General features: G+C 55.6%; 10 protein-coding genes across 10 annotated transcripts; 5 read left to right on the forward strand and 5 right to left on the reverse strand.

The window, feature by feature from the left end:
* Window positions 1-1,494: 1,494 nt before the first annotated feature.
* Window positions 1,495-2,441, reverse strand: D7B24_001935 (uncharacterized protein; the record flags this gene model as incomplete). The annotated part of the gene is made up of 2 exons (XM_028636153.1): window positions 1,495-1,832; window positions 1,892-2,441. The coding sequence occupies 2 exons, from the start codon at window positions 2,439-2,441 to the stop codon at window positions 1,495-1,497; spliced, it is 888 nt and encodes a 295-aa protein (XP_028491571.1).
* A 1,601-nt stretch (window positions 2,442-4,042) lies between these two features.
* On the forward strand, window positions 4,043-5,511 carry D7B24_001936 (uncharacterized protein; the record flags this gene model as incomplete). Its single annotated transcript, XM_028636154.1, has 2 exons — window positions 4,043-5,153; window positions 5,504-5,511. 2 exons carry the CDS (start codon window positions 4,043-4,045, stop codon window positions 5,509-5,511), a joined length of 1,119 nt encoding a protein of 372 aa, XP_028491572.1.
* A 455-nt stretch (window positions 5,512-5,966) lies between these two features.
* On the forward strand, window positions 5,967-7,754 carry D7B24_001937 (uncharacterized protein; the record flags this gene model as incomplete). Its single annotated transcript, XM_028636155.1, has 1 exon — window positions 5,967-7,754. The coding sequence occupies one exon, from the start codon at window positions 5,967-5,969 to the stop codon at window positions 7,752-7,754; it is 1,788 nt and encodes a 595-aa protein (XP_028491573.1).
* Window positions 7,755-7,962: 208 nt separating this feature from the next.
* D7B24_001938 (uncharacterized protein) lies at window positions 7,963-9,615 on the reverse strand (the record flags this gene model as incomplete). Its single annotated transcript, XM_028636156.1, has 2 exons — window positions 7,963-9,440; window positions 9,522-9,615. 2 exons carry the CDS (start codon window positions 9,613-9,615, stop codon window positions 7,963-7,965), a joined length of 1,572 nt encoding a protein of 523 aa, XP_028491574.1.
* Window positions 9,616-10,319: 704 nt separating this feature from the next.
* On the forward strand, window positions 10,320-10,925 carry D7B24_001939 (uncharacterized protein; the record flags this gene model as incomplete). The annotated part of the gene is made up of 1 exon (XM_028636157.1): window positions 10,320-10,925. The coding sequence occupies one exon, from the start codon at window positions 10,320-10,322 to the stop codon at window positions 10,923-10,925; it is 606 nt and encodes a 201-aa protein (XP_028491575.1).
* Window positions 10,926-11,270: 345 nt separating this feature from the next.
* On the reverse strand, window positions 11,271-16,011 carry DCL1 (Dicer-like protein 1; the record flags this gene model as incomplete). Its single annotated transcript, XM_028636158.1, has 2 exons — window positions 11,271-14,396; window positions 14,446-16,011. 2 exons carry the CDS (start codon window positions 16,009-16,011, stop codon window positions 11,271-11,273), a joined length of 4,692 nt encoding a protein of 1,563 aa, XP_028491576.1.
* Window positions 16,012-17,013: 1,002 nt separating this feature from the next.
* D7B24_001941 (uncharacterized protein) lies at window positions 17,014-18,108 on the forward strand (the record flags this gene model as incomplete). The annotated part of the gene is made up of 1 exon (XM_028636159.1): window positions 17,014-18,108. One exon carries the CDS (start codon window positions 17,014-17,016, stop codon window positions 18,106-18,108), a length of 1,095 nt encoding a protein of 364 aa, XP_028491577.1.
* A 364-nt stretch (window positions 18,109-18,472) lies between these two features.
* Window positions 18,473-21,113, reverse strand: D7B24_001942 (uncharacterized protein; the record flags this gene model as incomplete). The annotated part of the gene is made up of 3 exons (XM_028636160.1): window positions 18,473-19,792; window positions 19,897-20,570; window positions 21,071-21,113. The coding sequence occupies 3 exons, from the start codon at window positions 21,111-21,113 to the stop codon at window positions 18,473-18,475; spliced, it is 2,037 nt and encodes a 678-aa protein (XP_028491578.1).
* A 957-nt stretch (window positions 21,114-22,070) lies between these two features.
* D7B24_001943 (uncharacterized protein) lies at window positions 22,071-22,385 on the forward strand (the record flags this gene model as incomplete). Its single annotated transcript, XM_028636161.1, has 2 exons — window positions 22,071-22,129; window positions 22,241-22,385. The coding sequence occupies 2 exons, from the start codon at window positions 22,071-22,073 to the stop codon at window positions 22,383-22,385; spliced, it is 204 nt and encodes a 67-aa protein (XP_028491579.1).
* Window positions 22,386-22,877: 492 nt separating this feature from the next.
* On the reverse strand, window positions 22,878-26,607 carry D7B24_001944 (uncharacterized protein; the record flags this gene model as incomplete). Its single annotated transcript, XM_028636162.1, has 4 exons — window positions 22,878-24,705; window positions 24,756-24,824; window positions 24,876-26,241; window positions 26,319-26,607. 4 exons carry the CDS (start codon window positions 26,605-26,607, stop codon window positions 22,878-22,880), a joined length of 3,552 nt encoding a protein of 1,183 aa, XP_028491580.1.
* Window positions 26,608-26,869: the final 262 nt, after the last annotated feature.

Raw genomic sequence — 26,869 nt, forward strand, 5'->3', positions numbered from 1 at the left:
GGCCATGTCGAAATCGAAAGAGGCGCCCCTCTCTTCTCCCGCCGTCCCATGCGACGGTGCATCTCTGGTGCGTCAGCGAACTGTGCGGAGTCCCCGGGGTCGGGGTTCTGTCAGTCAATGGCAATCATTCGTGAGGGGACGTTGTGGCCAAGTCTCTGCGGATAAAGAGTGTTCAGGGTTCCCCCGTTGTCGTGCATCGAAACCGGATCGCATGGGCCTGGGTCTCTCCTTGAAGTAAACGAAATTCATGTCAACGTGCCTCTCGATCGAGTCTTGCTCTGGCGCCGAGATGGCCCTCGAGGCTTACAACAATGATGTTCAACGTTCCGTCGCTAAGGCTCATAACCATCGGTAGCCCCACCAGCGGTAGCCCGTGTTTACTCGGAAGGCGGGCGATAGCCGATGACCCAGCACCGTTTCCAGAACGCCAGCAGCATGGCGTGGCTGGGTTTTAGCGGGCTGACTTGCGCGAGGGAACCCTGGCCCGCCGCTTCTGCAGCCCGTGTGGCCATGGGTCTATCATTCATTCTGCTTGTTCCCTGATGCCGCTCCTCTGTTTCCAGGTGTGTCGCCTATGACCGAAGGGTCGGTGTGGGACAGTATCGCTGACTAGCGGCGCGTACGGTATAGAGAAACCCGTCCCAATAGGCACTCTGCTCACTCAACTGAAGTCCCAGAGGCGGGTGACCACCCCTCATTATGCTTACGGAGGAGAGAGCATGACTTTGCCGTGCTGTCTCTGGTGATATTGCAAATCCTGCTCGCAGATCCCATGGTCCAGACTCTTGTCGTCGCGAGAGAGAGAAAAGCCATCTCCATTCTCTGTCATGCGGCAAAAACACAGGAACCCGGGCTGACAGTGACTTGCCCTGTGAAGCCACTGCCGCCAAAATAAGTCGGGTGCCGACGTGTGATCATTCACAGGTGCACTCGCCATCCGTCGTCATTGCTTGGGACGCAGGTGCCTGGCCTCGACGACTTTGCTCATTCTTGCCAGACAGCAGACGGAGATGCTCAATTGCGCTGAACTCGTACCTTGCACCGATGCTGAGCGTCTCAAGACGGCCATTTGCGGTTCATTCGGAGGCTATTCGCTCAAGACAGCCGAAGTCGGAACGTGTACATGTTTCGGGTGGACTCTTCTGCTGACACTATCCTCCCAGGTCTTACACCAACCATGTGGTAACAAGATCCGCCAAGGCCGCGCTGCCGGCCCCAAAAAATATGTACGGGGATCGCCAAGCCGGAACCCCCCAGCAAATCAAAAGTAGAAGAGAAGACCGCTCCGAACAAGTCGTAACGAACACCAAATGTGAAAGAGACGAGACCCTGGATTCCAGCCGCGCCAGTACGCCAAACCTCTGGTGCCCGGCCCCCCAGCCGTGCCCAGCGAATCTCGATGTCCCAGTACCGGCAACCAGGCCATGAAATTATTGAAGCAGCTGCGTGTCGGTGCGCTCTGCCCTGTACCTTGAATCACCATTTTCAAGCGGCTCAAGAGTCTGATAGAATAGCCGCATGCGTTTCGCCTGGTCCAGGCTTCACTGGCTCGAGAGCCGACCTCCTCTGCCGACCCGACTTGAGATAACAGTTGCCTTCGGCGTTTGCGTCAACGGCCGCCTCCTTGGACGTCCACCCGGGAATGAAGCTGACGGCTGTGCACGTCGCGTTGACACTGTCAGAATCGGACTCGAAAGTCCCCTTGATGTATTTGGTGTACGAAGCACAAGCGTCCATGCATCGGTCAAAGTCGGGCACAGCAAGCGCCAAAAGGGGAGCATAAGGCGGCGCATTGGAGTTGCAGAACATGGTGAAGGTCACCTTGTCAGAGACTGCCCCACAAGCGTTAGCAATTTTGTCGCCAGGTTCCCTTTGAGGACAGGAGGCATACAGTGAGTGGTATAATCTGTTCCTGACGTCTCGTCTTTTTCGTCCGAGCAGCCATGAGTAATGGCTGAGAAGCTCGTCTCTGTCGGCACAGCCTCAGACACGGTCACAGTCGTCGTTGCCGGCCCTGCGGCAGCTGCTTCTGCAGAGAGCGCGTTCAACTTCTCCTTCGCATCGTTGGCACGGTTCGTCTGGACACCTGTCCCTACGGCAAGTCCAATGACGGCAGCGGACAAGGCGGCGATAATGATGGACAAGATGAGGACGAGGATGGTGCAGCCGCAAAAGGTCCTTTTCGCTTTCGGACTCGTCACTTGTGAGTGGTTATCGCTAACGGGTGATGGTGTGTATCCAGGATGAAGCGTTGCCGACTCGGGTTTGATAGGCGAGCCCGTGGGGTCTGGCGCCTGTGAATGGGCGTGATACGAAGGCGAGACGGCTGACTGAGGATAGACAGCCGACTGGGGATATCCATCCGACTGAGGGTAGTACACCTCGGGTATGCTCTGCTGCACTACCTCGGGAGCATTGTTCGCATTCTGGTAAGAGGCCATGATGTGCACCGATGGTCGAATACGTTGGCGATTTGGGGTTTGTCGACAAAAAGGATCAGAGGAACAAGCCACAGCAGGATCCCTAGAGATTTAAACAACAACGGGTGCCATCCCGCTTTCGCAGAGCGACGGGCGACCACGAGTAACAAGCACGAGATCGATCCATGCTCGGCGGCTATCCTTTGCAATTTTGGCACGTAGCCGGGAACACTGCATGTTAATTGAAAGCTTGATTTAGACTCGGACGGGGATGTGTTGCATTGGGGGCCGAGAGCTGATAATGTGAGTGGACGAACAGAGGAGGCAAAGCCGTTTTGGTGTAACAGGCCTGGTGGCAAGGCTTCTATTTTCACAGGCATAGCAATCCTTCGGGTTGCATTTTTGCTGGGGGCTGTATCCTACGGAGGTCTAGGCCGCGCGATTTGCCGCTTCTCCACGGGGGACCAATGTGGTGAGAATCGGCCGATGACGTCGAAGAGGACGCACGCTGGAGGTTCATTTGTCTGCGCCGCTGCGCCGCTGGGCTGCCGCAGAGGCACGGTGATTTGTGGTACCCAGTCGAGTCGCCCGGCTTTGGTGTTCTCCATCGTAGTCCAGTGGCAGCTGATCCAAGTGGCAGCAGAGGATGATATCACTGCATGCTCTCAGCCTTGAGGGAAGAGTGTCACGCACGCTCGTCTAAGGTGGTGAAGAAGAATGTCGCCCGAGCGCGAGCACCTTTGACCCTGTCAACGCCGAGAGCTCGGCCTGGCTTGATTCGTCGCAGTCGCCAAAGGATGGCTTCTAAATACAACAGATGCTGTATCACGCCCCCATAGTGGTGGCCTCCATTCAGCACTGCAAGGGATGAGCAGGGCCTGGAGGGAAAGGGGGGGCGATGATCAACAAATTCATGCACTCTTTCACCCTCGTCAAGGAGTGTGTCTGCAATCGCGGCTTCGGCTTCCTTGACGCTGATTCCAAATGCTAGGCAGGGATTGACGACGAGCTGAGAGCTGCAGGACGACATATGAAGTCGACAGGGCTATGCCAAGTATCAAGGCAGGAGGGCCAACCAGACTGGCAGGGGGGATGGAAGCCCGATGTTGGTGCTGTGAACTCGCTGACTCATTCACTTGGAGGCCAGCTCGTAGCATTCCGCTTATGTCATCTCCGGGTGACTCCACTCGGAACCACCCGAGCTTGAATACCTACCTACGCATCGGTTCGCGACGTGAAACCTGTACAGGGTTTCGTTTGCACTCAATTCCTTTGTTTCCTTTTTTTTTTTCTTTTTTCCTTTTCATGCCCGGAGCCACTCGAACTCAGTCGAGTAGGCCTATTGGTATCTTCTGGAGGACCATGTTGTTGTTCCTGGCCCGTGGTCCTATCTCCACCGGCCACAGTGGCACGCGCCGTTTGCGTCCCATCGTAACATGGTCAAAGCCATCATTCCGCCTGACCTGACCATCATCACCCTGGAGTAGCCCACCTCGCTCTGAATATCCAGACTCGACCACATCTTGGTGTGTCGGGGGTTTGTGAGAGATTCCTGTACTTTCATGTTTGGCAGTGTTCCCCTCAAGATCGCTCAGTGTGCTGCCGCACAGCTCTGACCAACTATGCCGACCTACCTCTGCCACGGCTTCCGCTGGCATCGTCCGAGCATTCGCGTCTACGTCGTTGTCCAGAACATCGACGACGCCGCCCCCGAGTGGATCATTGGCCCCGAGTCCTCCAATGCCATTCTCGAGTCCTTCTACACGAACTTTGACTTTCTCCCCGAGGCCCGGCCGGCCAGCGACGACCGCCAGCAGCGCAAGAAATCCGCTGCTGCCACTGGCTCCTCGAAACGCCGCAACGGTTCGCAGGCTCACAATGACGCCCCCGACCCCTTCGCCAAACCTCCGCCGCCGGTGCCGCCGGAGGAGGACGATGTGCTGCTCAATTCGTGGAGCGCCGTCAAGCTGTTGGAGGAGTACGACCCGACGGACCTGACCAGCGTCAGCCGGCCGTACGCCTTTGTCGCCGACCACGTCGTCCGGGTCGACCTCAGCGTGTCGGTGGTCGAAGAGATAGCCGGCTACGAGGAACGTATGAGGCGGGACTCGGGCGGCGGCAGGGCCATGGCGGCGGCGAGCAGTGACGACTTCAACAACGGCAAAGCAGGGCACAAGAAGGGGGCCACCTCAGGAAAGAAGGCTGGCTGGCTCGAGAAGCTGCGGGACCAGCTGCAAAAGGGCGAGGACATTCGGTGGTACGTCATCGTGTGCGGTGACGAAGAGCGTGCCGTGTGCGAGGAGCTGCTGGAGGCGCCGCGGGAGCAGCTGGAGCCGAGACACGTTGCGGAGCTCATGAAGCAGGAGCCCGTGCTGGAGCCGGCGATGCGATTCTTTGAGGCGCCGAGGGGGGAAGGCCAGCGACCGAACAAATTATCCATGGACAGGCCGCGCGAGGGTGAGACACGGCCACGGGCCGGCAGCAGGGAGACACGGTATAGCAGGGATCGAAGTGGCAGCGCATCGAAGCGCGTCACGGGAGGATACTCGCCATTCCCACCGCCGCCATCCGCAGCGCCGCCAACCCACAAAAAGGCAACGTCGGTCGGGGTGCCGCCAGCACCGACGCGAGAGCCTCCGCCGGCGAGAGAGCAACGGCCGGCGACAGCTCAACCTCCACCACTGCTGGACCCAAATGCTGGGATCAAAACACCACACAAGAGTCGGAGCTTGCGTAGGTTATTTGGTATGAAAGAAGGGTCGTCTTGATGCTCTGGGGTGCATCAGGGTGTTTTTATTGGTAATAATATCACGGCTATAGTAGTCATGGGATGGCGTTGGGTATAATCACGGCACACGAAGGGTGTTGACCGCTGCCACTATTTGGGCGTGCCAAGGTAGAGAGGAGAAGGCCTAGGCCGCCATGTTTAATGATGATGATAATATCAAGCACAGTCACGCGTTTTGGTTCCCGACACATCGTACGTTGCGGGACAGACTTGGGCGACGAGTTGGTGTCGATTGAAATCATCAGCTCAGACGAAGTCCACTGTCAGTGCGGTACCCCTAACAGATCCATTCAAGGCGGCTAGCTGTCACGTACAGCCAGCCCCTCTAATAGCGGAGATCTCATCGCTCTGGACCCTAGCGATTCATGCTCAGGCGCCTTTGCCCAGGCTTTTCGGAAACAAGCCATGACGAGCGATGGCGATTTGGACTCTGGAGCTTTAGGGGGAGGGGAGGGGAGGGGACGGGACGGGGGCGCGAGGGAGCTATGACAGGGATCGCCTCGCTAAAGACGTCATGGGCCAGCTTCGAGACCAATTGAACGTTGTGATCCAGAACAACGGCGACTACCCCCATTTCACTTCAGCCGATACCACATCCCCCCCGACCGACGTCCAACGGCCCCTGACTGCTGCTCTACAGCCAAATGTCGAGCAGCATATGCTGTCATCGTTGAGGCGACGTTGACGTGGCAAGCTGATACCGAGATTTGGCTTCCGGTCGATGCGTATCTCTTCTCTGGTTCATAAGCGTCACGACCATGGCGAGTTCCTCACGAGGCAGCCACCTCCAACCCCGGAATTCCTCGCCCTCATTCGCCCCGACGACAGCAGAATTCAACCTCGATAACCATCTCGACCTCGACCTCGACCTCGAGTCAGAAGATGACGACCTGCGCCATCGCGAATCCGCCCTCGGCGAGGCCTACGAGCTGCAACCTGTCAAGGCCGGTGGCCGTCGCGATGATGACGAGGAGGACGAGGAAGATAGCGACGGCTGGATACGGCCTGCCACCTCGGCCTCTGGTCGAAGAAGCAGCATGACGAGCACCGTCGCCAGCTTCCAGCTGTACACGCCAGATGAGGAGGCTGCTGTGGTCAAGAAGTTCGATCGCCGACTCGTCCTCTTCGTCGCCTTGCTCTACATGCTGAGCTTCCTCGACCGCTCCAACATTGGCAACGCCCGCATCGCCGGCATGGACGCCGACCTCCAGACGACGCCCGCCTGGGACGGATGGTACCCCTGGGCTCTGACGACGTTTTACATCACCTATATTGCCTTTGAGTGGATGTCCATACTCTGGCGCCACCTGCCGGCCCACGCCTACATTGCCGCCATCGTCTTTTCCTGGGGCCTCATCGCATCCCTTCAGGCCGTCGCCGTCTCGTACCCCATGCTCATTGCGTTGCGCGCCCTCCTCGGCATCGGTGAGGCCGCGTTCACTGGCATTCCATACTACCTTTCCTTTTTCTTCAAGCGGAAGGAGCTTGCCCTTCGCACAGCCATCTTCCTGTCCGCCGCGCCCCTGGCCACCGCATTTGCCTCGTCTCTCGCCTTTCTCATTGTGTCTCTCGCAAAGAACGGGCCCATCGCCCCGTGGCGCCTCCTTTTCCTCCTCGAGGGCTTCCCCTCGGTGCTCATCGCCCCCATCGCCTGGCGTCTGATTCCCGACTCGCCGCAGACAGCGACCTACCTCACCCCGCGCCAGCGAAAAGTCGCCCGCCTGCGCCTGCGCAACGAGGAGACGCCGCCCTCGCCATCCTCGGCCGCCGACGCCGCCTCAACGTCCCCGCAGACTTCTTCGACCCTGTCCCAGTACGCCGCCATCCTCAAAGACCCGCTGGCCTGGCTCCCCGCCGCCATCTTCTTCCTCACAAACATGGCCTTCTCCTCGCTCCCCGTCTTCCTCCCGAAGATCCTCACCGAAATGGGCCACCCAGACACCGAGGCCCACATCCTCGCGGCGCCCCCCTACCTCGTCGCCTTCCTCGTCCTGCTGCCGACAGCCGCCCTCTCCGACCGCCTGCGATTGCGCTCCGCCCCACTGGCCCTTCACGCCCTCGCTTCCGCTGGCGGCTACGCCGTCCTCGCCCTCGCTCGCCCGCTCGGCCTGTCCCCCTGGCTCCGGTATGCCGCCCTCTTCCCCGCCGCCGCCGGCTTCTACGCCGTCGTCGCCCTGCTGCTGGCCTGGTCCGTCAACAACCAGCCGCGCGGGCCCCGCCGCGCCGCCGCCTTTGCCCTGCTGCAGCTTGTCGGCCAGTGCGGGCCCCTCGTCGGCACGCGCCTGTACCCGGACGCTGACGCGCCGTTCTACGAGAAGGGCATGCGGGCGTGCGCCGGAGCAATGCTGGGCGTGGCGGTGCTCGTTGGAGTCATGAGGGTGTACATGCAGGTGCTGAATCGACGAATGGATCGAGAGGAAGGCAGGGTGCGGGAGACAGGGGTTTCAGAGATCGATGATGTGGGCGCTGAGGAAGAGGAGGGGCTGGTCGGGAGGAGGAGTAAGAGACGAAGAGAGGAGAGGGAAAGGTTTAGATATATGCTTTAATAACACGGGTGAGAAATGAAGCCTATTAAACGACAAAGAGAGTTAGCTGGCTGCGGCTGAGCATTTGCGTTGTGTGTCACCGTTGTGCGTGGAGGACTGAAAATATTGAACGTTCCCTTAACTCTGTATTCTTGGCACTGTCTTCTGAATTGGAAAGAATATCATGACTGCCTCATCGACTCTCAGTTGACACCGCCCCTGATGCTCGTTAAACCCTCCCACGCCTCGTACTCACTCCTGAACGAAAGCTGAAGACACTGTATCTGGGCCGTAGCACCGGGTCGCTGGCACGTCTTTCAATCTCCTTCTCCATGGATTGAACGACCACAGTGTCGCTGGAGATGTTCCGCAAACCGAACACGCTGCGCACTGGACGCAGCAGTGGAGCGTGTGGCTGCCTCTTCTTCTTGATTTTGCGCAGCTCAGCCTTGGCGTCCACACCATGCCAGCTCTCTCGTGTGTTCTTCAGCCAGGCTTGAATACGACGGCGACGCCGCGAGAGAGCCTGTCTTGCTCGGGTGATAAGACTGTGTTTGTGCTTCTTTATGTTTTTCTGCTGCTTGATACTACTGTTTCCTTCTAGAACACCCTTGGTGACAGCCTGTCCGTCAGATTTTCTTGCTTCAAGATTCTTTTTTTGAAGACGTCCCTTGCCAGCAGGCTTTTGCAACGGAACTGAGGCTACTGGGCTTGGTAGCTCCAACACAGATGGTTCAGCCGATACAGACGTGTCATCGGAGGATCTGCGGTCGGTGGACTTCTGCCCCCGTACTTCTCGGACACTCGAATCCGTCTTGTCGGAGATGGCGTTGCACCGGGACACTTGCGTGGCCCCCATTGAAGATTCCAGTACACCGGACTTGATGCTCGTTTGACAGGACCGATAGGAACTAGCGAATGTATGTGCAGTGGGACATCGGTGCCGAGGTTCTTCCAGCTCAGCTGTTGTTTCATCAGCCTGAGATGCCCTGAAATGAATCATCTCTGTTTTGATCTCTGTTTTATGAAGATGTTCATTGTTGCCATTGTTCGAGCTAATAGCACGTCTCGCATTTCGAGACTTCTTTGTGGATGACAGCTTGCGGCTGCTTGAACTGTGGGACCGAGAGATGCGATGTTCGGTGGCAGCCGATGATGTGCCTTGAACTCCAGGGCTCGACGAACTGATTCGAAGCTTGCGGATAGCTTGCAGGAGTTGGGTATCTGGTATCGCGTCCTTCGCGACAGACTGAACAGGGGATTCTGACCGTGACTGAATCTTGCCGATCCTAGCACTAATATATGAGGATGACGAGAATTCGTGTGAGTGGCAATTGTCGGCTTCCTGGGGGTGTTTCTTCTGGACATGTTCATCAGCTTGTGCAGACAAAGATGTCTTGCTACTAAGACCCTGGCCGTGATGAAGGACTTTCATGAGGATATCAGGTTCCGTGTACTCCTGCGGCGAAGGAGAATAGTCATCCAGAAGACAAAGATCCATATTGACCGAAGCTTTCCTTGCCTTGAACCTGTTCGACTTATACGACGGGAAAGCAGCACCAGAAGTGAGTGTCACGGCGTTGGCCTTGCGCCATTCCGCACGTTCCTCAAAAGGAAGAAATCGCGGAAGCTGCTGGCCCCTAGGTATGTTCTCGGCGCCCGTCGGAGCATTGAAGAGGTTCCGCAGCTTGGCGCGCACCTTTTCGCCTGCAATAGCAGCCTTCTCCGTGTCAGTCAGCTCCCTTGACTCAGCGCTTCTGTCCTACAGATTGGCGAGAAGGGGTGCACGCCTGGGACCGGATGATTTGCGAAAGAGATCTGCTGGGAGCGTCTGGTTTTGCCCGAGGCAGCCGTATGGGTTCTCCTCCTTCATGGGCGGCATATCCGGCAACGATATGTGACGTAGCATGATAGATATTGTGTGACTATAAGGAACTTCAGAGGCGAAATAAAAGCTCTACTCCGGCTGTGATGTTTGTGGTTGTGCATGTGTACGACAAAAGCAACGAGTCGTGAAGCAGAGTTGGCACGAAGGCCTTCTTGCAGTTCACTGTTCCTGGAGCACTGCTTCTAGATACTCGTATGAATGCAGAGCCAGATCCATTTGAAGAAGCAGCTACGAGTTGTTTCGAGTCCAGTCATGACTGCCCATTCAGTCATGGCTGCTCATCAACCCCAGCCGTGCCTGCTACCCCTCTTCTTGAAAGACGAACAGGCAGTGATGGCCGGTGGCGGAGCACCTGTTCCCAAACATATCGAGCACGCACTCAATGCAATGCGCCGGTTATGATGAATGTAGGTATGGTAGCGAGGCATTCGAACTGATCTCCTCTGTTACGTTTCAATCTCGTTCTTCCGAGGTACTAGATGAGAGATTGTGCCAGCAAGTTTGCGATCGTTGTTGCGAGGGCCTTCCTGAGCAACTGGTACCCAAACCTCAGGGGCGGGCGGACCTTCGCACAGGCCACACGGAGAAAAGTGGAGCTTACCTCGGTACAGAACATCGCGCCTCTTGTTATAACAACTCACACGGCCAGCAGCCTGGTAGATACCGTTCATTTACACACACATTAATGTTACTTTGCAATGGAAGGTGAAGCAGCGAAAACGAAACAGACAAACTCCGATGTCTTGGCCATGACACCGGAGAATCCAGACCTCCAGCACTTCCTCTCTATCCCCTGGTGCGCCGCCCACCTTACACCCAGCACCATCTACGAGACCCCCGTCTGCCGCTTCCCCAAACTCTCGGGTGAGGACAACCTCTTCGCCACAGTCCTCAACGCACCGGGCGCCATCAAGGCCTTCCTCTCCTTCCACGAGGCCCCTGCGCCAGACGCCCCGCCCCTCGTTGAGGAGATCGACTTCTTCGTCACCATTGGCACTGACGTTGCCGGTCACCCCTCCCTGTGCCATGGCGGCCTCATCGCCGCCCTCATGGATGAGGTCCTGGGTCTCACCATGGCTATGAACAAGTCGTGGGGCGCCGTGTCCACTCAGGCGCACATGACGGGGTACCTGAACATCAATTATCTGAAACCCGTCCCGGTGCCGGCGACGTACCTTTGTCGGGCCAAGGTGCTGCGCATCGAGGGAAGGAAAAGCTTCCTGTTAGGGACTGTCGAGGACGAGCAGGGGGCTGTGCTTGTCAAGGCAGATTCCCTCTTTATAGACGTGAAGGGAAAACTATGAGATAGAATCAGTTAGGAATGGCAAAGAGAGAGAGAGAGGTAGTCATACTTGAGACAACCTATAAGCACCAGCTGGACCTGAGACTCAAATAGACAACGTCCTTAATGATAATGCAAGAAATCAGCACCCGATTGATTGCACAGACATAGGCCCGTAATGGGTCTGGAATCGACTCGAAATCGATATTTATTATTGTGATGAAGGCGCCGTATTTGCTTCTCATATGGTAATGAAAGTTACCGCCGGCCTAGAGAATCTAGTGCCACAACATCCTCCAACGGGCGCTCGCATCAAGGGGCCCCGCCGACGAGACGTCCACTCACCCTCCGCATTCATCGACAGCTTCTAGATTGCTTGACCATCACAGTCACAGTCACAGCCGAAGTCCTCCCGAAAGGCCTCCTTGTCGTTACCGAGACCCATTAGCTTCTCAACCGCTCTCTTCGCAGCACCCACTTTGGCGTACCGTCCGCTCGACGACTTGGCATGTAGCAGGATTCTTCCATGGACCATGAACCCACAAATCACTTCCGTCTCAGTGATTGCAGCTGCCCCTCCGTCTTCGCAGCTCGGCGGCAGCTCACTTACAAGAAGCCGCCAGTCCTGGCAGCCAAAGTCCTGCTGCATCATGCGCGCCAACGTCGTGACAGGGTGGCTGCTGGCAAAGGAATCATACAGCGCCATGTCTGCGAAGAAAGGCCGGATATGCTTCTCGAAGAATGCCTGTACCTGGCTATAATCGTATCCTGAATCAACGAAAATAGCACCGATGTATGCCTCGACCACGTCTGAGAGGAATTTGGGGGGGTGCTGCACGTTGAGCCAGTAATCTTGCGAGATCACGCCAGAGATCTGGGCCGCCGCTTCGGCTTCTTGACGTGCATGAGTAAGTGCGTCGACGTAGTCCTTTATCTGGTTGGTCATGATGCTGCTGAAGTGCAGGACACGCCGGTAGAAGCCCAACTCCACACTCAGACTTCCGAGGAAGTGGTTCGAAACCATGGCCATTTTGTGTTCAGTGAGCCACTGGGGATCGGCGTCGGGGAACTTCCTGAAGAGAAAGTCGACGCAGACCATGTCTAGAAGCGCGTCACCGAGGAACTCGAGGCGCTGGTAATTGGGCACGCTCTCAAACTGACGGGGGTAGGACGGGTGCTTGAAGGCACTCCGCAGCAGAGCAGGAGACTTGAACTCATATCCCATCTGCTCTTTGATATGTAGAGACGCTTCCATCTGCACAGCGCTTGGCTCGGCCGCTTGCCAGACCGGCATCTTAAAAGCGTTGTAGTAGTCCTCATATGATTTCATGTCATGATTTTTGTTTCTCACGACGGCCGTCACAGCGCGTACCGCCATGTCAAAGTTACCCTCGTCAGCGTATGACAAATAGGAGGCGCCAATCATGGCCTCGCATACATCAGCAATAGACTTGTCGGCTAATGAGTGTGAGTTTTGTGCTCCTTGGGCTTTGCCCGCCTTCTGCTTCAGACCCTGGGGGTACCAACTGCGGCGATCGAATTGCTTTGATCGGATGTACTCTTGCAAGTTCTTCTTCAATGCAACATTGAACAGATTCTGGTTGCAAATAAGAAGCATTCGCTCGACGTGATACTCAAATTCGTTGCTGTCAGGGATCCGAGTAAAGAGTGCGATGGTGGTTGCCATTTTGAGAAAGCAATCTCCGAGAAACTCGAGTCGCTCATAATTATTGCCCATGCCGGCCTGGAAATCAATCTTCTCCTGGTCTTGCTCGTCACTGTTGCTCGAATCTTTGGTCATCGCCTCGAGAGCCAAGTCGGGACGAACTTGGAGGTTCAACATACGGCAGGCGTCAAGGGCGATCATGTTCGATTCAATCCGATGGATGATGGCGGGAAAGTTGTAGGCCATAGCGACGACCTTGACAGGGAGTGTTGAGATCTGTAGCGGCTGGAGAATCACATAACAGATCCTAGACCCTTCTTGTTCGGAATCGGCGAATCCGTCGAGTAGGTTCCGGCGCAGCGAGACCAACTCAGCTTCTACCACGGGTTGTTTCGCCAACCATTCACCAGCTCTCCGGGCTCGACTCTTGGCCCAAAGACTGATGCTGTATTCCTTTATGGTATGCTCAACGTCCTTCCAGAGCCTGAAGGGGGGATCGGCAACTCCGTCTGGAACCAAGTCGGTTGGCTTGAGATCTGTCCGAATGCCTCGGAGAAACAGCTTCCGCGATCCCGTATATGGATCAATTACAAACTTGTTTTGATAGAAGCTGGGACTGTGGTCTTCATCCCAAGGCAAGTACTCGACCTCTTTGGTCAACATCAGATGATTCCAGTCAATCAGCGACCCTGGGTCTTCATTCGGTGAGAACTCATGACTGTGGTCATGAGCAGCAGGTGCCAGGAAGTATGGCAGGTCTGCGACTTGGGACTCGTATACTTTGCTGAAGACGTCTTTGAAAATGCGCAGGGTGAAGACTCTAAGGCTGTCTAGACGTATTTCATCCAAGTGCATGGGCTTCACCACAGATATTACCTCTGCTATGGACCGACCACAGTTACCGAAAAATAGCGGAACTCCTGGAAGCTCTGGCAGTACCTCTCGTGTGAGGAGGGCGAGTGGCTGTGATGGCCTGTTCAATGCACCAGGTGCACGAAGCTTCAGGACTGTGAGGAACAGAGAGGATGCCGGTCCGCGCCGTGACCATACCTCTGGCTTGACCCTCATATTGTACCGATCACGTTTCTTGGAGCTGATGGCTAGGCGTGCGTTTCGCATGGCCGGGAGCTTTCTGGCAAACGTCGGCTGAAGGTGATTGCTGATGAACCCACCCTTGATGAGCTTCATGCATATCTCAAACGCTGCGGAGCACCTGGCCTCTGCCTTGTTTTTCTGGAGCGTGCCTGACACGCTCAAGATAGGAGATTTGCTCGGAAGCTGGACTTCGCAGATGTACTCGCTACCGATGAGAGACACCATATAGGAAGGACTTAGGGTTTCGTCGTTCACCTGTAGAGAAGAGGCAAAAGTTGACAGAACCACGAGGCTGCCGGTCCAGGTAAGTTTGGCCCCCGTGGATGGAATGATGTGGAACTCGTGGTCGCGCTCGCCATGGTGAAGAGCTGCCTCGGGATCCCAGCCCACGATCTTGCGGTCTTCTGGCAGTGTGCTGCAGAATTGGCGGATGAGGGAGAGGTCATAATTTGCTTGTATCTTCGCCCTTGTATGCTTGCCGTTGCCTAGCTCGGCCATGCAAATATACTCCGAGTTCAAGTGCCGAGCGCGGCCTTTGGATTGTATGTACTGAATCACAGAGTTGAAAAGATCGAATCGAATGACTATGTTGCAGTCTGCGATGTCAATGCCCTCCTCGGCCACAGAAGTGGCGAGAAGACAGTTGAATTCGCCGCGTCTGAACTTAGTTATTGTCATCACTTGCTCTTTGTACGACATGGCAAGAGGGCTGTTATCAGATGGATTCCCAACCTGATGCTATTTAGTACGGCACCAACGATTCCCGATGCATTTCACTTACAAGCGCAGCCGGTTTCAGATATAGAGGTCCAATCCCAGGCAAGGAGAGGAGGTGAGCAAGAATCATGGCTGTGTTTCGTTTCTCCACAAAGATGATGCACTTGTGATCGGTAGGAGCACTGAAGCGCAGTTCCAGTTGACCGAGGAGACACAGCACTTTGGACGACAAGTCTTGCAGAGTTTTGGTGACTGGGAGGAACTGATGTTGCTTGATGATATTGCGGACTTCCTCAATGGCAACGTGCTCCCTTTCGGCGCGATCGGCAAAAATATTGTCTTGTGCGGTTTGCGCTGCCATTCTCGCGAGGGTTTCTTCAGTCAGAAATATCTGCCAGAAGCGATCGACACACCAACTGCCAAGGGAGCTCGACATTTCCAAAGAGTGGCTTAACGCCTTTGCAAAGTTCCTGTTGTAGCGCACCTGTTCTTGAATCTTCTTATGAAGTTTGGTAGTGAAGGGTGGTTCGAGAGCAGAGTACTTGCAGTCTTGTTCGACGACCTCTTTCTGGATTTGTTTGAATGATGCAGAGTCCTGCTCGATTGTCGCAATCTCACTATGCAACAGACCTTCGAGTTGAGCGGCAGCAATCTTGACATCGGTGAGGGCATCCACCGGAGAGGCAGTCATGCCGAAGATCTTGGGGCGCCTTTCCTTGTCAGGTTCAGTAATGTAGTAGTCTTTGATGATTCGGGCATACGGATGATTTCCCTTGGCGTGGTGTGCTTCATCGAAGACAAGCAGGTTGATCTGATCTATGCGGATGAAAGATCTGGCAAGGCACTGCTGAAGGATGGCGGCGGTGCAGACCATGACCATGTTGTCATCCCATCTTTTCATCCATGACTCCTTGATCCAGTCCGACCGTACCATGTCACCGCACACACGGTCAATGGGAAATTCAAGATTGCACTCCAGAACCGCATGTTGCTGGAGGGCAAGGGCGACCTTTTCCACGAGGAAAAAGGCGATTCTCTTGGGCTTGCCCGCTCGTCGATCCGCGGTTTCTTGTTCGAGGGTGTGTCGCAGAAGGAGGGCTGCGATTAAGGTCTTTCCTGATCCAGTGGGTAACACAGCAATGATGTTCTTTCGCTTCGCCCGCTCGAAGAGCTCAATCTGATACTCCCGAGGATTTGCTATGATCTTGCGATTCTCACTCTCGCGTACCATCATGGCAGTGGAGGTGTGGTTGAGGGTTTGAACCGGCTGAGGGGCCGATTGAGCGATCTCATTGGAGTTGCTCTGAAGCCAGCTGTGAAAGGCAGCGTGATCTGCGCGCTTCTTCTCGGTGATTTTACGAGGCCTTTCTGGGGTCATGCTGTGCTGTCGATCGTCTGAATTTTCGTCAGCTTCATCGTGGCTGCTGAAGTCATCCTCATCGTCGCCAGAAACTCGACTCTGGCTATCCTGGGTTGTGGCGGTACCCTGAGTGGATCTGTTGACATAGAAGTGTCCATCTTCCTTTCCCGTCGTGGATGTAGATGTGCTGGAAGCTATGGTTTCCGGTACATCTGCGAGAATCGAGATGACGGTGACGTCCAGACCAGTAGGGAGCTTGTCAGCAGTCATCCTCTCAAGCAAGCATGCACAGGAAGCGAGTAGACGTCCCGTGTAAGTTGAGGCGCTTCGTGACCGCTGCAAGTGCTGAGATATATGGCGTTGTCAGGGGGAAAAGTATCAGTAGGGGTGTGAAGAGAAGAAGTGAGCTCTTTTGTAATCCTGATCAGTGTTGGCGGTTGGTGCTCCTTCCTCGTGTTCCTGGCGAAGTCGAAGCTTTAATTCACCGTAGTATCTGATTCAAAGGAAGTCGCCGAGTGAATGGTTCAAATCCGATGGTGGATCTTCCTGGACCTAGAGAGCCGTTCCCCAGACGTAAACGCCTCTACCTCTTCGCGTTGCCATGTAAGTTGATTGTTAGCTTTCGGTGAATAGACCAAGGATAGCAAGGCGAACGGGTGAATCTTGGTGACAATTCCACAGTCGATCAGAAGGAGGATTCGTCGCAAAATGTATCACTTATCAGACTTGAGGTCAGTCGTGGCGGAGCATCGATGCTACATATAGAATGGATGGCTCTCCATCTTGAACTAGACCTAATAGCATGATGGTTACCATCTCAACTGAGCAGTCTTCGAGATGGAGGATCAGTCAGAATTTCAAACTGTGTTTGTCATCTTTGCTACACCTACAAGCCGCACGGCAAGCTGCCTACACGACGATGGAGGATGCATGGTTTGCGCCCCAGATGTGTCTATGGCATACTCTTGTTCTACCTGATCTGAAGATGTTGCTGCTGACGACGCTCGGTGGAAGGAAGCTTCCAAACAGCTGTTTGACCACTCGTTGGCGGAGATAAGATAAGAGAGCTCTAGACTTGGAACATCATCCACTTCGCGGGGCAACCTGCCAATTGCCACTGCTGCCAACTTTGATTTCAGTAACCCCCCGACCCCGTTCTTGAGCCTGCTCTCTCGCTACAGCCAGTCGAAAGAACGTGGAGCACCCATACTTTGTCGTTTGAGACCCTGATCTCGCATCCAAACCGCCCTCTCGTCTGCACAGCATCTCGCGATGGCAGACGACAACGAGCCCCGCACCCTCAAACAGATCGCCGCGCTCGCCGCGCAGAAACGGCAGGCCATCGAAGCTACCTCACCAGTGTCCAACCCCTCCTACGCCGCCGACCTCGAGACCGCCATTCAGGCCCATCGCGATACCATCCAAACGATCTCCCGTGTCTCTCTCTTCTCCCCGAACGAACCCCTCGACGACATTGCGACCCCAGACCTCCCCTACCTCCTCACGGAATCCTTCCTTGCCGACCTCTACCTCAAGACCCCGACCCCGAACCCCATCGACCGCGAGCTGGTCCTCTCTGAAGCCCGCGAAGCCTACGAGCGCTTCCTAGCCTCCCTCGACTCGTACGAGATCCTCACGCCCGCCCACAAGACCCTCTACTCCCGCTACACCGACGACCCCGCCGCCTTCTCCACCGTCGCCGCCTCCGACCCTTCGAAGCGGCGCGACGCCAAGATCGCGAATTTCAGGGCCGAGAAGGATCTCAAAGCCCGGCTCGCCACCCTCGCCGCCAATCCCCGCTACGTCGATGACGGCGACGAGGAGATCCTGCGCGCGCTGTACCTCGCCCAGCTCGAGTTTGCCGCGCACAACGCCTTTCAGGGCCTCGAGGGGCTGAACCGCGAGCTCGAGGTCCTCGCGCAGGCGGCGACCGCGCGGCCGCTGCTGCCGGCGAGGGAGACGGTCGAGGAGGACGCGCGCCGGCGCCGCGCCGCTGAGGAGAGCGGCCACGCCGAGAGGCTGGAGCCGCGCCGGCTGCGCAGCATACTGGAACAGAGCGGGCCGCTGCTCAGCAAAGCTGGGAAGCCCATGCGGCCCTTTACGCTCGTCGGTTCGCGCGAGGAGGCGCAAGCTGGCGTCTTTAGGACGGGCCATAACCTGCCGACCATGAGCATTGACGAGTATCTGGAGGAGGAGAGGAAGCGTGGCGGCATTATCGAGGGCGGTGGCGAGGCCAGCTTTCACAGACCCGAGCCGGATGAGGACGATTACGAAAAGGCGGATGAAGCTACGTACAAAGCGAGGGCTTGGGACGAGTTTGTCGAGGCGAACCCCAAGGGGGCTGGAAACACGTTAAATAGGGGGTAGATTTTCTGGGATGACTTAATGGCAAGGTGGCCTCGTCAAGATAATGGCAGCGATACCCAAGAGATGCAAACGTGCTAGTTCATTCACTTGCTGCTCGTAATAGCAACTCAAGTTCACATGTGTCATTTGCCTGAGCAGACCCGCTAGGTACACTTCCTCCGCTGGCACACCAAGGGATGCGATGTGGTCTTGCCAACGTCGGCGTAACCTGGTTCTAGGGTTTTCATGTTTCGATCCTCGTGGCATCATTAAAAATAGCAGACTCGTGTTCTAGATAGTCCCACGCCTCAAGTTGTGAAGCGTCGAATTTATGTGCCCGGTGCCTCCCAGATCATGTTTCGTCTTTGTCCCACAATGTTGGCGTTTACGTCTCCCGTCGTGCAGCCTCATAATCATCCCCAGTCTCCGTGAAAGTCTCCGAGTGGATCGACTCGTCGTCCACAATAACCCGGCCGGGGTTATAAATGATGGATCCATCCTTGTGCACGTTCATGCTTGTCGTCTCGCTCGCTAGGACCGACTCGAGATCCAACCCCCGCAGCCCCTCAACAACGGACATTGATGCCAACGAAGGCGAAACGACTGCCGCGCCGCCCCTGAACCCCGTGTCCGGCCCGTCCTCAGCGGGCGGCAGCTCGTCGTTGAACACCCGCCCGGTCCCATCATCCTGCCCACCCGCCCAGACGGGCAGGAACTTGACCTCGTCGGGCACAAGAAAGGCGAGAAAGTGATTCGTTAGGAAGCGCGAGGGCGTGCGCTTCTTGGGGACGTCGAAGAAGTCGTTGCGCGGAATTTCGACACACTCACGTAGCACCTCAAAGACTTCGGTGTCGAACCTGATGAGGCGGAAAGGGTTCGTGGTAGCCACGCCTGTTTTCGAGTCCCGGTCAAAGTCGGCAAAGAGCTGAGGCCGCGCCGCAATAACCTTCTCAAAAGATCGCTTCAGGGCCACGGCGAGGACACCGACATACCGCTGGGCAAAGGTCAGGGATTTTGTTGCGGGGCTCTCAGGCGTCAGGGGCTCGGGCTGCCAAGGACCTGTTCTCGCGATAGTGTTGATGCGGTTGTGGAAGAAAAGACACATGCCCTTCTGCACCGGGTTCATGCGGTCGTAGATGGTGTTCAGAGGCTCGCGGCTATTCGGTGCGACGTAGCGGAAGCGAAAGTCGTCAACTTTCCCACACTCGGGCCCTGTGAGACATCCCAAAGCTTCCTCCCAGATGTTCTTGCGCCAGAAGTGCAAGATGCGCTGTTTCAGATGGTCGAGGACCACGACAGCCGCCGCACATTCATGGCTATCCGTCTCAGCAGCGAGTCTGCGCCGAACTTCGGCAAGTCGCTTCCACTCGGGAATGTCCAGGTCCTCAAAGACTGAATCGCTCCCAAGCACAGTCATCACAGAAGAGTTGCGCTGGACTAAAGCCTGGGCCGCGTGTTGAACCATGTTGTCGAGGTCATCGCCAGGGTCGCGGCCCTTGCGGCCGAAGATGGTGGTATTGGGCGCTGCCGACCGTCCGCTGTCGCCAGCATCCTTGAGTGCCTTCTCGTAGACCAAAATCTCAAACACGAATCGGGTCACGTCGATGAACTTGAACGTCATGCCAATCTGCAACCCTTCCTCGGGAAGAACCTCAAGAAAGGTTGAATTTCGCCACATCAAAAGCCATTGGGCTACTGGCTTGACCTATGAACTTGTAAGCGGTTTGAGTCTGACAGGGGTTACGATAGACCTGGTGTTCTATGGCCATATCGACAAGGAAGGAAGGAAGGAAGGTTGCGAGCACATACCATGAGACCAGGACAGCCGAAGATTTTGGAAATCGCAATCATCGTCCAGACACGCGGAGCTGAGTCGAGCAAGACATGCTTGCCTTCGATGAGATACAACAGACGGAGGATGCAAATGCGATGTCTGATGGGGCAATAGTCGGGAATGTTGCGGTGGTCCGGCGGACGGCTCCATATGTTGAACTTGTCGTCGGCAACCTCGAAATGGGGCGGCTTCTTTCCACAGTGGCAGACATCGTCGTGGCCGTTGACAGCAGCCGCATCAACCTCAAAGGTGTCTTGGCTGCGCCACCAGGCGATGATGCCCGGCGTAAGGGACATCTCGGCCATTTCGTATACGACCTCTTCGCCCTCAATGCTGGGGGTCAGGTCCATGACATACTTCATACCAACAAGCTCCTCCCTCAAGAGGCCGTTCTTGTCGAGTGGCGGAGTAGGCGGGAGCTCTTTAAGCTTGCTATTGAACTTTGACGATTTGAGGCTGCGAATCTTGTCCGAGTGCATCTTGACGTGGAGCGATCTCCAGGTGTCACCGACGCAGTCTATGGGCTCGACCAAGGTCCACGACGGCATGTTGATATAGACAACTGTGTCTCCCTCATTCATCTCATACTGCGCATTGTGCAGGTAGGTGCGGGCAATGTTACTCTCGTCAAGGTTATTCATGTCGACGGCTGGGCAGTGCCAACGTTTTGGCCGATAACGATGATTCTTCTCGCAGGTAACCAATGTGAAAGAGTCTCGCTTGTGGGCTCAGAATGAGCATCCGCCAAGCGCGACGTCGGCGTGCGCGATGGTGCGACGTGCGTCAAGGCTTTGTAGCACGTTGTGGACAGAGGAGTCTCCGATGGGAGAAGAAAGTGGCCAAAGGCGATGGTTTCCAAACCAGGAGACGGAATGTCGAGAATGAAAAGCTGCTGGCCATAACAAAGCAATTTGTTGTCAGATTGAAAAATGTGCATCTTGTCCAACAGCAGCCTTCTCGTTGTCGTTGGCGGGGTGTGAGCAACATCATGCAGCCAGCTGTCCAAGGCAGCAGTCACAATCCAATCCGCACCAATCATCCTGTTCTCGGTGTCTGACAAGGGCGGAAGCCAGAAATGGATTGACATCAAGCACGACCGCATAGTGGCGGTACAATAAGGCAACCAATGAATTGCCCGGCCGGTCCTACCAGTCAGTCCTTGGGCAGCATCCTTCGCGTGGGGACTCGGCATCTTTTTATCGGTTGGTAGTGATATCGATGGACTTGGCTTAGGCCTTGAGCCCTCCCTGCACTTACATGGTGCTGTGAATCCATCTTTGCGGAGACCAGGATCGAATTTGTTTTCCTGCGAAACAAGGCGAGAGCGATATAGGTTAGACAACACCTATCATTTGGACCAACTCGAAGCTTGAATATCCAAGAGGAAGGCCAGTCCTCTTGATGTAAGTGTCGTTGAGAACGAGAACTCTGGAGCTGAGCTGTCGTACTGGGCAGTATGAAACAGCAGGTAAGGCAGCAAGTTAGCAAGCCAACAGGCTGAGACAAGGAGATTCGCCCCCCTCAATATGGAGCACAGTAAGATACGAATACCCATGGTAGACCATGAATGCCAATTGATGTGAGCCTCATGACCTCCCATCTGGATAACCATTCCACATCACACGGGCAAAGATAGTAGTCTAGACCCTGACAAGTGCCGGTCCCATCCTCGGAGCTCAACTTACCCCTCAAGCCCCCTCAACAGAAAGACCCTCTAGGCAGGGATGCTCGGTGAGTTGCCACCCAATCCTCTGCTGAAGCGGATCCTCACCGAGGATCCAGACCGCAAACGCAGACCCCACCGCCCCGGGAGCTTGGGCCAACCCCCGCACTCTTTCCCAGCTGTCGCGTGCAGCGTGCAGCGCCCCCCTTGCCCCCCCAGGAATCCGGGGTCTAGGTGGCCCCCCCTTCGAGATAACCATCATTGATCAGTCGATGATCTCACAAAACCTTGCCAGTTCCCAGCAGGCCATCTCTACTGCTTCTTCTCCTTCTTCTTATTTTCTCTTCCTGCTTTCTCATCTTAATCCTTCTCCAGATCTCATCCGCCCCCACTTCCCGACTTTGTTGACGACATTCTTCTTTGAACCGTCTTCGACACCAAATTCCCCGACATCTCGCCAACATCCATCTCATCTCCCTACTCAGCATGGCCTTCACTCCGCGCCAACCAAGACAGCCAGTCAGGCTTCATGCCGGTGCCTTCTCGTACGTCCCATCATATCCCCCCCTTCCTTACCAGACCCGTCAGGGTCATCCCCTCGTCACCCTCTTCCCCCCCCATACCTGGCCTAGGCCCTCGCTAACATGTCATCTCAGCCGCAACCGCCCGGTCGTCATCGCCACGACTCTTGTCGTCGCCGCCTTGGCGACAGTCAAGTACCAGTCCTCGTCCATGAGATCCAAGGAACAGGCCGCGCCCGACCTATACGTACGCGTTGACCGCAGCGGAGGCGGTGTCTGATAGCACCCCCTCCCTTGCTATTCATCTCGGCCTCCCCATGTCCGACAAGCTATAAGTCACTTTTCTCGTAGTAACGATTTCACGCCGAATATGTATCATCAAATACACACCGAAAACGCGGCCTAAAAAAAATAATGAAAGCAAATAAGCGAACACATCCACAAATCAACAGAACAGGTCAAGACTGCACTGGAGAGGCGTCGAAGATTGGGTATCGATTAATTCCAACCCCCACACCAACACATCAGGTAGCAACAGCCTACCTGCGAGCTGAAGAGTCTGGCTTCAAATGCAAAACAACCCACGTGATATCAAACAAGTACAATACAATATCTCCCCTTCCACCTCTGTGCCGTCTATGACACCATTATGCTCGCTCGCTACATGCTCGCTGAAGCAATGCAAATCCGCCACCAGGGCGGCCTGTGACCACATCTCCGACGTCTTGGCGTTCGGATTTTGTCCGAACCTCCTCAAATTGTTGCCTTATGCTCAGAGTGAGCTGCCCTTCTTCGCGAAGCCATCTTCACCTCTGTCGCCGGCCCTCCCATCATCCGAATCAGACGATTGAGCCACTTCCTTGCCCTTATTTTTGGACTTCGTCATCCCAACGCGGGGCTCCATCATACTCTTCCGGCTTCCGGGCCTCTTGGTGACAGTCGTTGTCCTTTTGAGTATCTTGGGTCGAGCCTCATCCGGCCCTTTCCGGCGGTCCCGACCAGCTGCATCGGCTATAGATGATCGGGATGCTTTCGAATTGTCTTCTCCCGAAGAGTTGTGCCTAGTCGGCGGCGCTGTCGAATTGGAATTCGTCTTGAGTCCACGTAGTTCTCGTGCCACGTCTGCGAAACTCTCTTCGAGCGTCTTCATGCGTGCGAGAACAAGGCGGCTCATACGGTCCCTGTCCGCAGCGTCACTGCTGCGCCCCCCGGCAAGACGTGAGTCTTTCATCAACGCCATCGCCATCTGGGTTTGGAAACTCGACGGGACGGCCCCATTCGGATCATCAGGAGCCATCAAATTCGTGTTATCGGACATGGCACTGAGATCAATCGAAGAAAGTCTGCGGACGCCGCCGAGCCTTTGACGCGACTCCACAGGAATGAGTCCAGCTCGGTTGGGAGCTGTCTGCACCAAGTCCCGCGGCGGCATGATCGGCCTGGGCTTGACTGAAGTCATGTACAGCTGTCTACGGGGCGAGCGATGACCACTACCTGACGGCACTTCAATGATGGAGGCACGGGCGCTCAGAGGACGGGAGCGAACGGTTGTCGGCTCCGGCGGTGACGCAGACGAAACGCTTGGTTCTCGTCGTGCCGGCTGTGGCGCGTACAATATCGTATTGGTTGAAAGAGTCCGGTTATGAAGTGCGCGCCTGTTGGCAGTTCGAGGCGACCCCGCCATAGGCGTCTTGCCGTTAGACCCTTGCGAAGAAGTCTTCGGGGCATGATAGTGTGTTGCCTGTGCTGTTGTGAAGTAGTCTTCTTGTTCGGTATGCCTCTCGTAGCGGGTACGCTGGTGGTCGCCAGCGTTGGTCATCTCATCTTCCTCCTCCTCATCGTTCGTGACCAATTCGTCATCACCGTCGGCGTCTGTTTGGTCCTTCACTTCTTCCCCACGTCTGAAGTTTTTCTCATTGCGAGGAAGGGAAGCGCCAATGGCCGGGTGCCCCTGGGACATCATGTCTGCTGGATCGCTAGCAGCAGAACGCAGGTCAGAAAACTGCCTGAGCCTATTAGGCCGGTAGTCTCGATTCATGCTGAACCTGCGGTGCCAGTCCGGCCGTGCAGCTTTGCTGTCTAAAGTCGGCCATTCGCGGTTGCCGGGGGACGATCCGACCTCGTCATGCTGTTCCATCCAATTTCGGATAGCGTTTTGTGTCTTTCTCCTTTCGTTTCTTCTGTGGCTTCGGAGGGTGGCAATGCCAGGTCCTCGCCGGAACACTTCCTCCAAAGCCCTGTCTTTTTGGAAGCCTACTACCGATTCTTCCCGAACCCGAACATTGGGGCTGAACATTGCGCCGCGGTTGGCTGGATCGGCGAGAGACATGTGTCTCCCACGTCCGCGGCCGGGGTTTTCGACGAGATCGGTAGGTTCATATATGTTGGATGCCAACCAGAACTTCTCATATGCAAAGATACAGAACAGCAGAGGAAAGTGTGTTACTTTGATGATAGTCCGGTTCAACAGAACAAAGTGCTGTAGGGGCATGCAGTAACGAAGTGGCATCAGCAACCAGGCACAGATGTTGCCGGGGGCAACGTATGAGAATAGGGCATCGTTCTTGACCATAGAGATGGTGTTGAGTGCAAACAAGAACCTGGCATTCGTTAGCTTGCGTAACAATGGGTCTGTAGGGCTGTTCCTCACTGGTGCTCCTCTGTAGCATTACTCGCAATTTTCATGAATGAGTTCGTCAAAACGGTGATGAGGATTGTGCTGGTAAGGTTAGTGACCTAGTTCTATATGACAGAACTGATGTCAACTCACACAACAACGAAGTGACACATGATCAGGAACAACCCCATCAGAGTCCTCTCGAGAATTCCATATGTCGGCCACTTATCCCAAGCCGCGGGTGTAAAGCCCATCAAGATCTGGAAGATCTTGTACGCGACTTCTCCAGCGTCATTGGAATTCTTGGATAGAGTAAAGAATACGAAGAAGCCGCTGCAGGAAATGAGGACGAGGACTAGCACGGCAGCCAGATCCACAGCCATCAACCGGAATGCAATGAGCAGCTGGGAGAAGTATTGGTAGTGGTCCAACACGCTGAAGATACGGGGTAGAAGGAGGATGGCGTTGGCGGCGAGCACATCGTAGGCTTGGTCGTTCCAATGGCCTGGGTCCACGAGAAAGACACCGTAGGCACGCATGCAGTAGTAAATGATGAGAAGGACGAGGATGCCGAGATCAAAGATGTTCCAGAAGCTCATGATGTAGAGGGAAAAGCCCTGCTCGTTGAAACCGACGAGTTCATCGAGCATGAAGCCGGCGGACCAGAACCAGAATATGAGCTCAAGAGAGGTGATTCGTGTAGACCGCTCCACCAGCACACTCAGGAACAGGCAGATCAAGACCATGAGCGACAGAGTCGACAAGAAGAATCTGTATCGAGGCACACGCAGGCGTGATAGCTTGAATAAGGAAGCATTGCGCGGATCGTAGAGAATAACGCTCCGTCTGCCGGGAACAGCTTGTGCTGCAATTTCCTTCCGCTGCTGTCCGCCTAAGAGCGGCGTCCGGTCGTCGGCTTTGCTTGAGCTCTTGCTGGGAGGGTAAACTGGTGTTGAAGGTGGTCCCCGGTGCAGTGTATCCGCCGATGAGTAGAAAGTGATGGCACCGTTCCAGATGGCCTCCAACTGCTGCACAACAAGAGGATGTGCCAAAAAGTGCTTTGCTGAGGCACGAATCGCAACCTCGAGTGTCGATGTCCTTGCGGCCGTGAGTCCAGCCTTGGCCGTGGCATCTGCCTTGGAATTGGTCACAGGGAGCTGGATGCCAGGCAGCCCCTGGAGTGGGTAGAAATCGTAGGAGAGCGCGTCAATCAGTTCGCGCGTGTTGTACTCCTTGAGCAGCTTGACCGCTAGCAGCTCGCAAACCTTGGCGCGTGTGATGCTCGTGCCGGCGTTGCCTGGATACAGTTGGCTCTCCTTGTGAAATTGGAGACAGTTCGCCATCAGCGCATATAGTGTTGCTCTGGAGAAGTGCTGTGTACGGATCTGCTGCTGCATGGGCTTCACCAGGAATTGGGAGACCTGGGGCGAGCGAAGTTGTTCCCATGTTAAACTCGTTTCGGTTCTGGCTTGGACGACGACACGGATCGCATGGGTGATGTTGTAAATCGGTAGGGAGTCTGCGTGGTGCAACTGGCGTTAGTGATGCTAGGACTGACGAGAAGCAGGAGGGGCTGAAGCCAAAGCTGCAACGTACCGAGATAGGAGGCGGAGAAGAGAGGTAGCACAGGCAGGGAGCGACGCACGCCATCCTCGTCGTCTAGTCTGTTGTCCTCATCGTCTTGCTCTTCATCTCCCTCAACGTATTGATCGCCCATACCGTCGTTTGAATCCTCGTCGTCATCATCAGCTTCCGTGAAGTCTGCCGTGGCATGTCTGCGCAGGGGTGGCTTGCGAAAGGCTGGGCCCGCAGAAGGCGAAGTCGGTAGCCCATCATCATCGACGTGACGACTGTGACGTCTAGGTCGCAGCAACGAGGTGAACATTGTTTTGCTTCTTGGGGGTTGCGAAGCAGCCCGCAACCTCGTCTTATCGGGTCGGATCACAGCTCCATGGACGATAAGGGGTGAAGCTGTGGAAGGAAGTCGGGATGAACGCAGTGGCGTGAGGCAAGCCCAAAGAGACGACGCGATCCTCCGTCACGACAAACAAAACGAGCGAACAGGCGAGAAGGAAAGAGTGGAAGGATTTGAACTCGATGCAAGTCTCTGTTGGACGGCGTGGATACAGAAACACTTTTGGGGGGGG

Source organism: Verticillium nonalfalfae (assembly GCF_003724135.2).
Source record: "Verticillium nonalfalfae strain VnAa140/NRRL 66861 chromosome Unknown scaffold_142, whole genome shotgun sequence".
Lineage (NCBI taxonomy): Eukaryota > Fungi > Ascomycota > Sordariomycetes > Glomerellales > Plectosphaerellaceae > Verticillium > Verticillium nonalfalfae.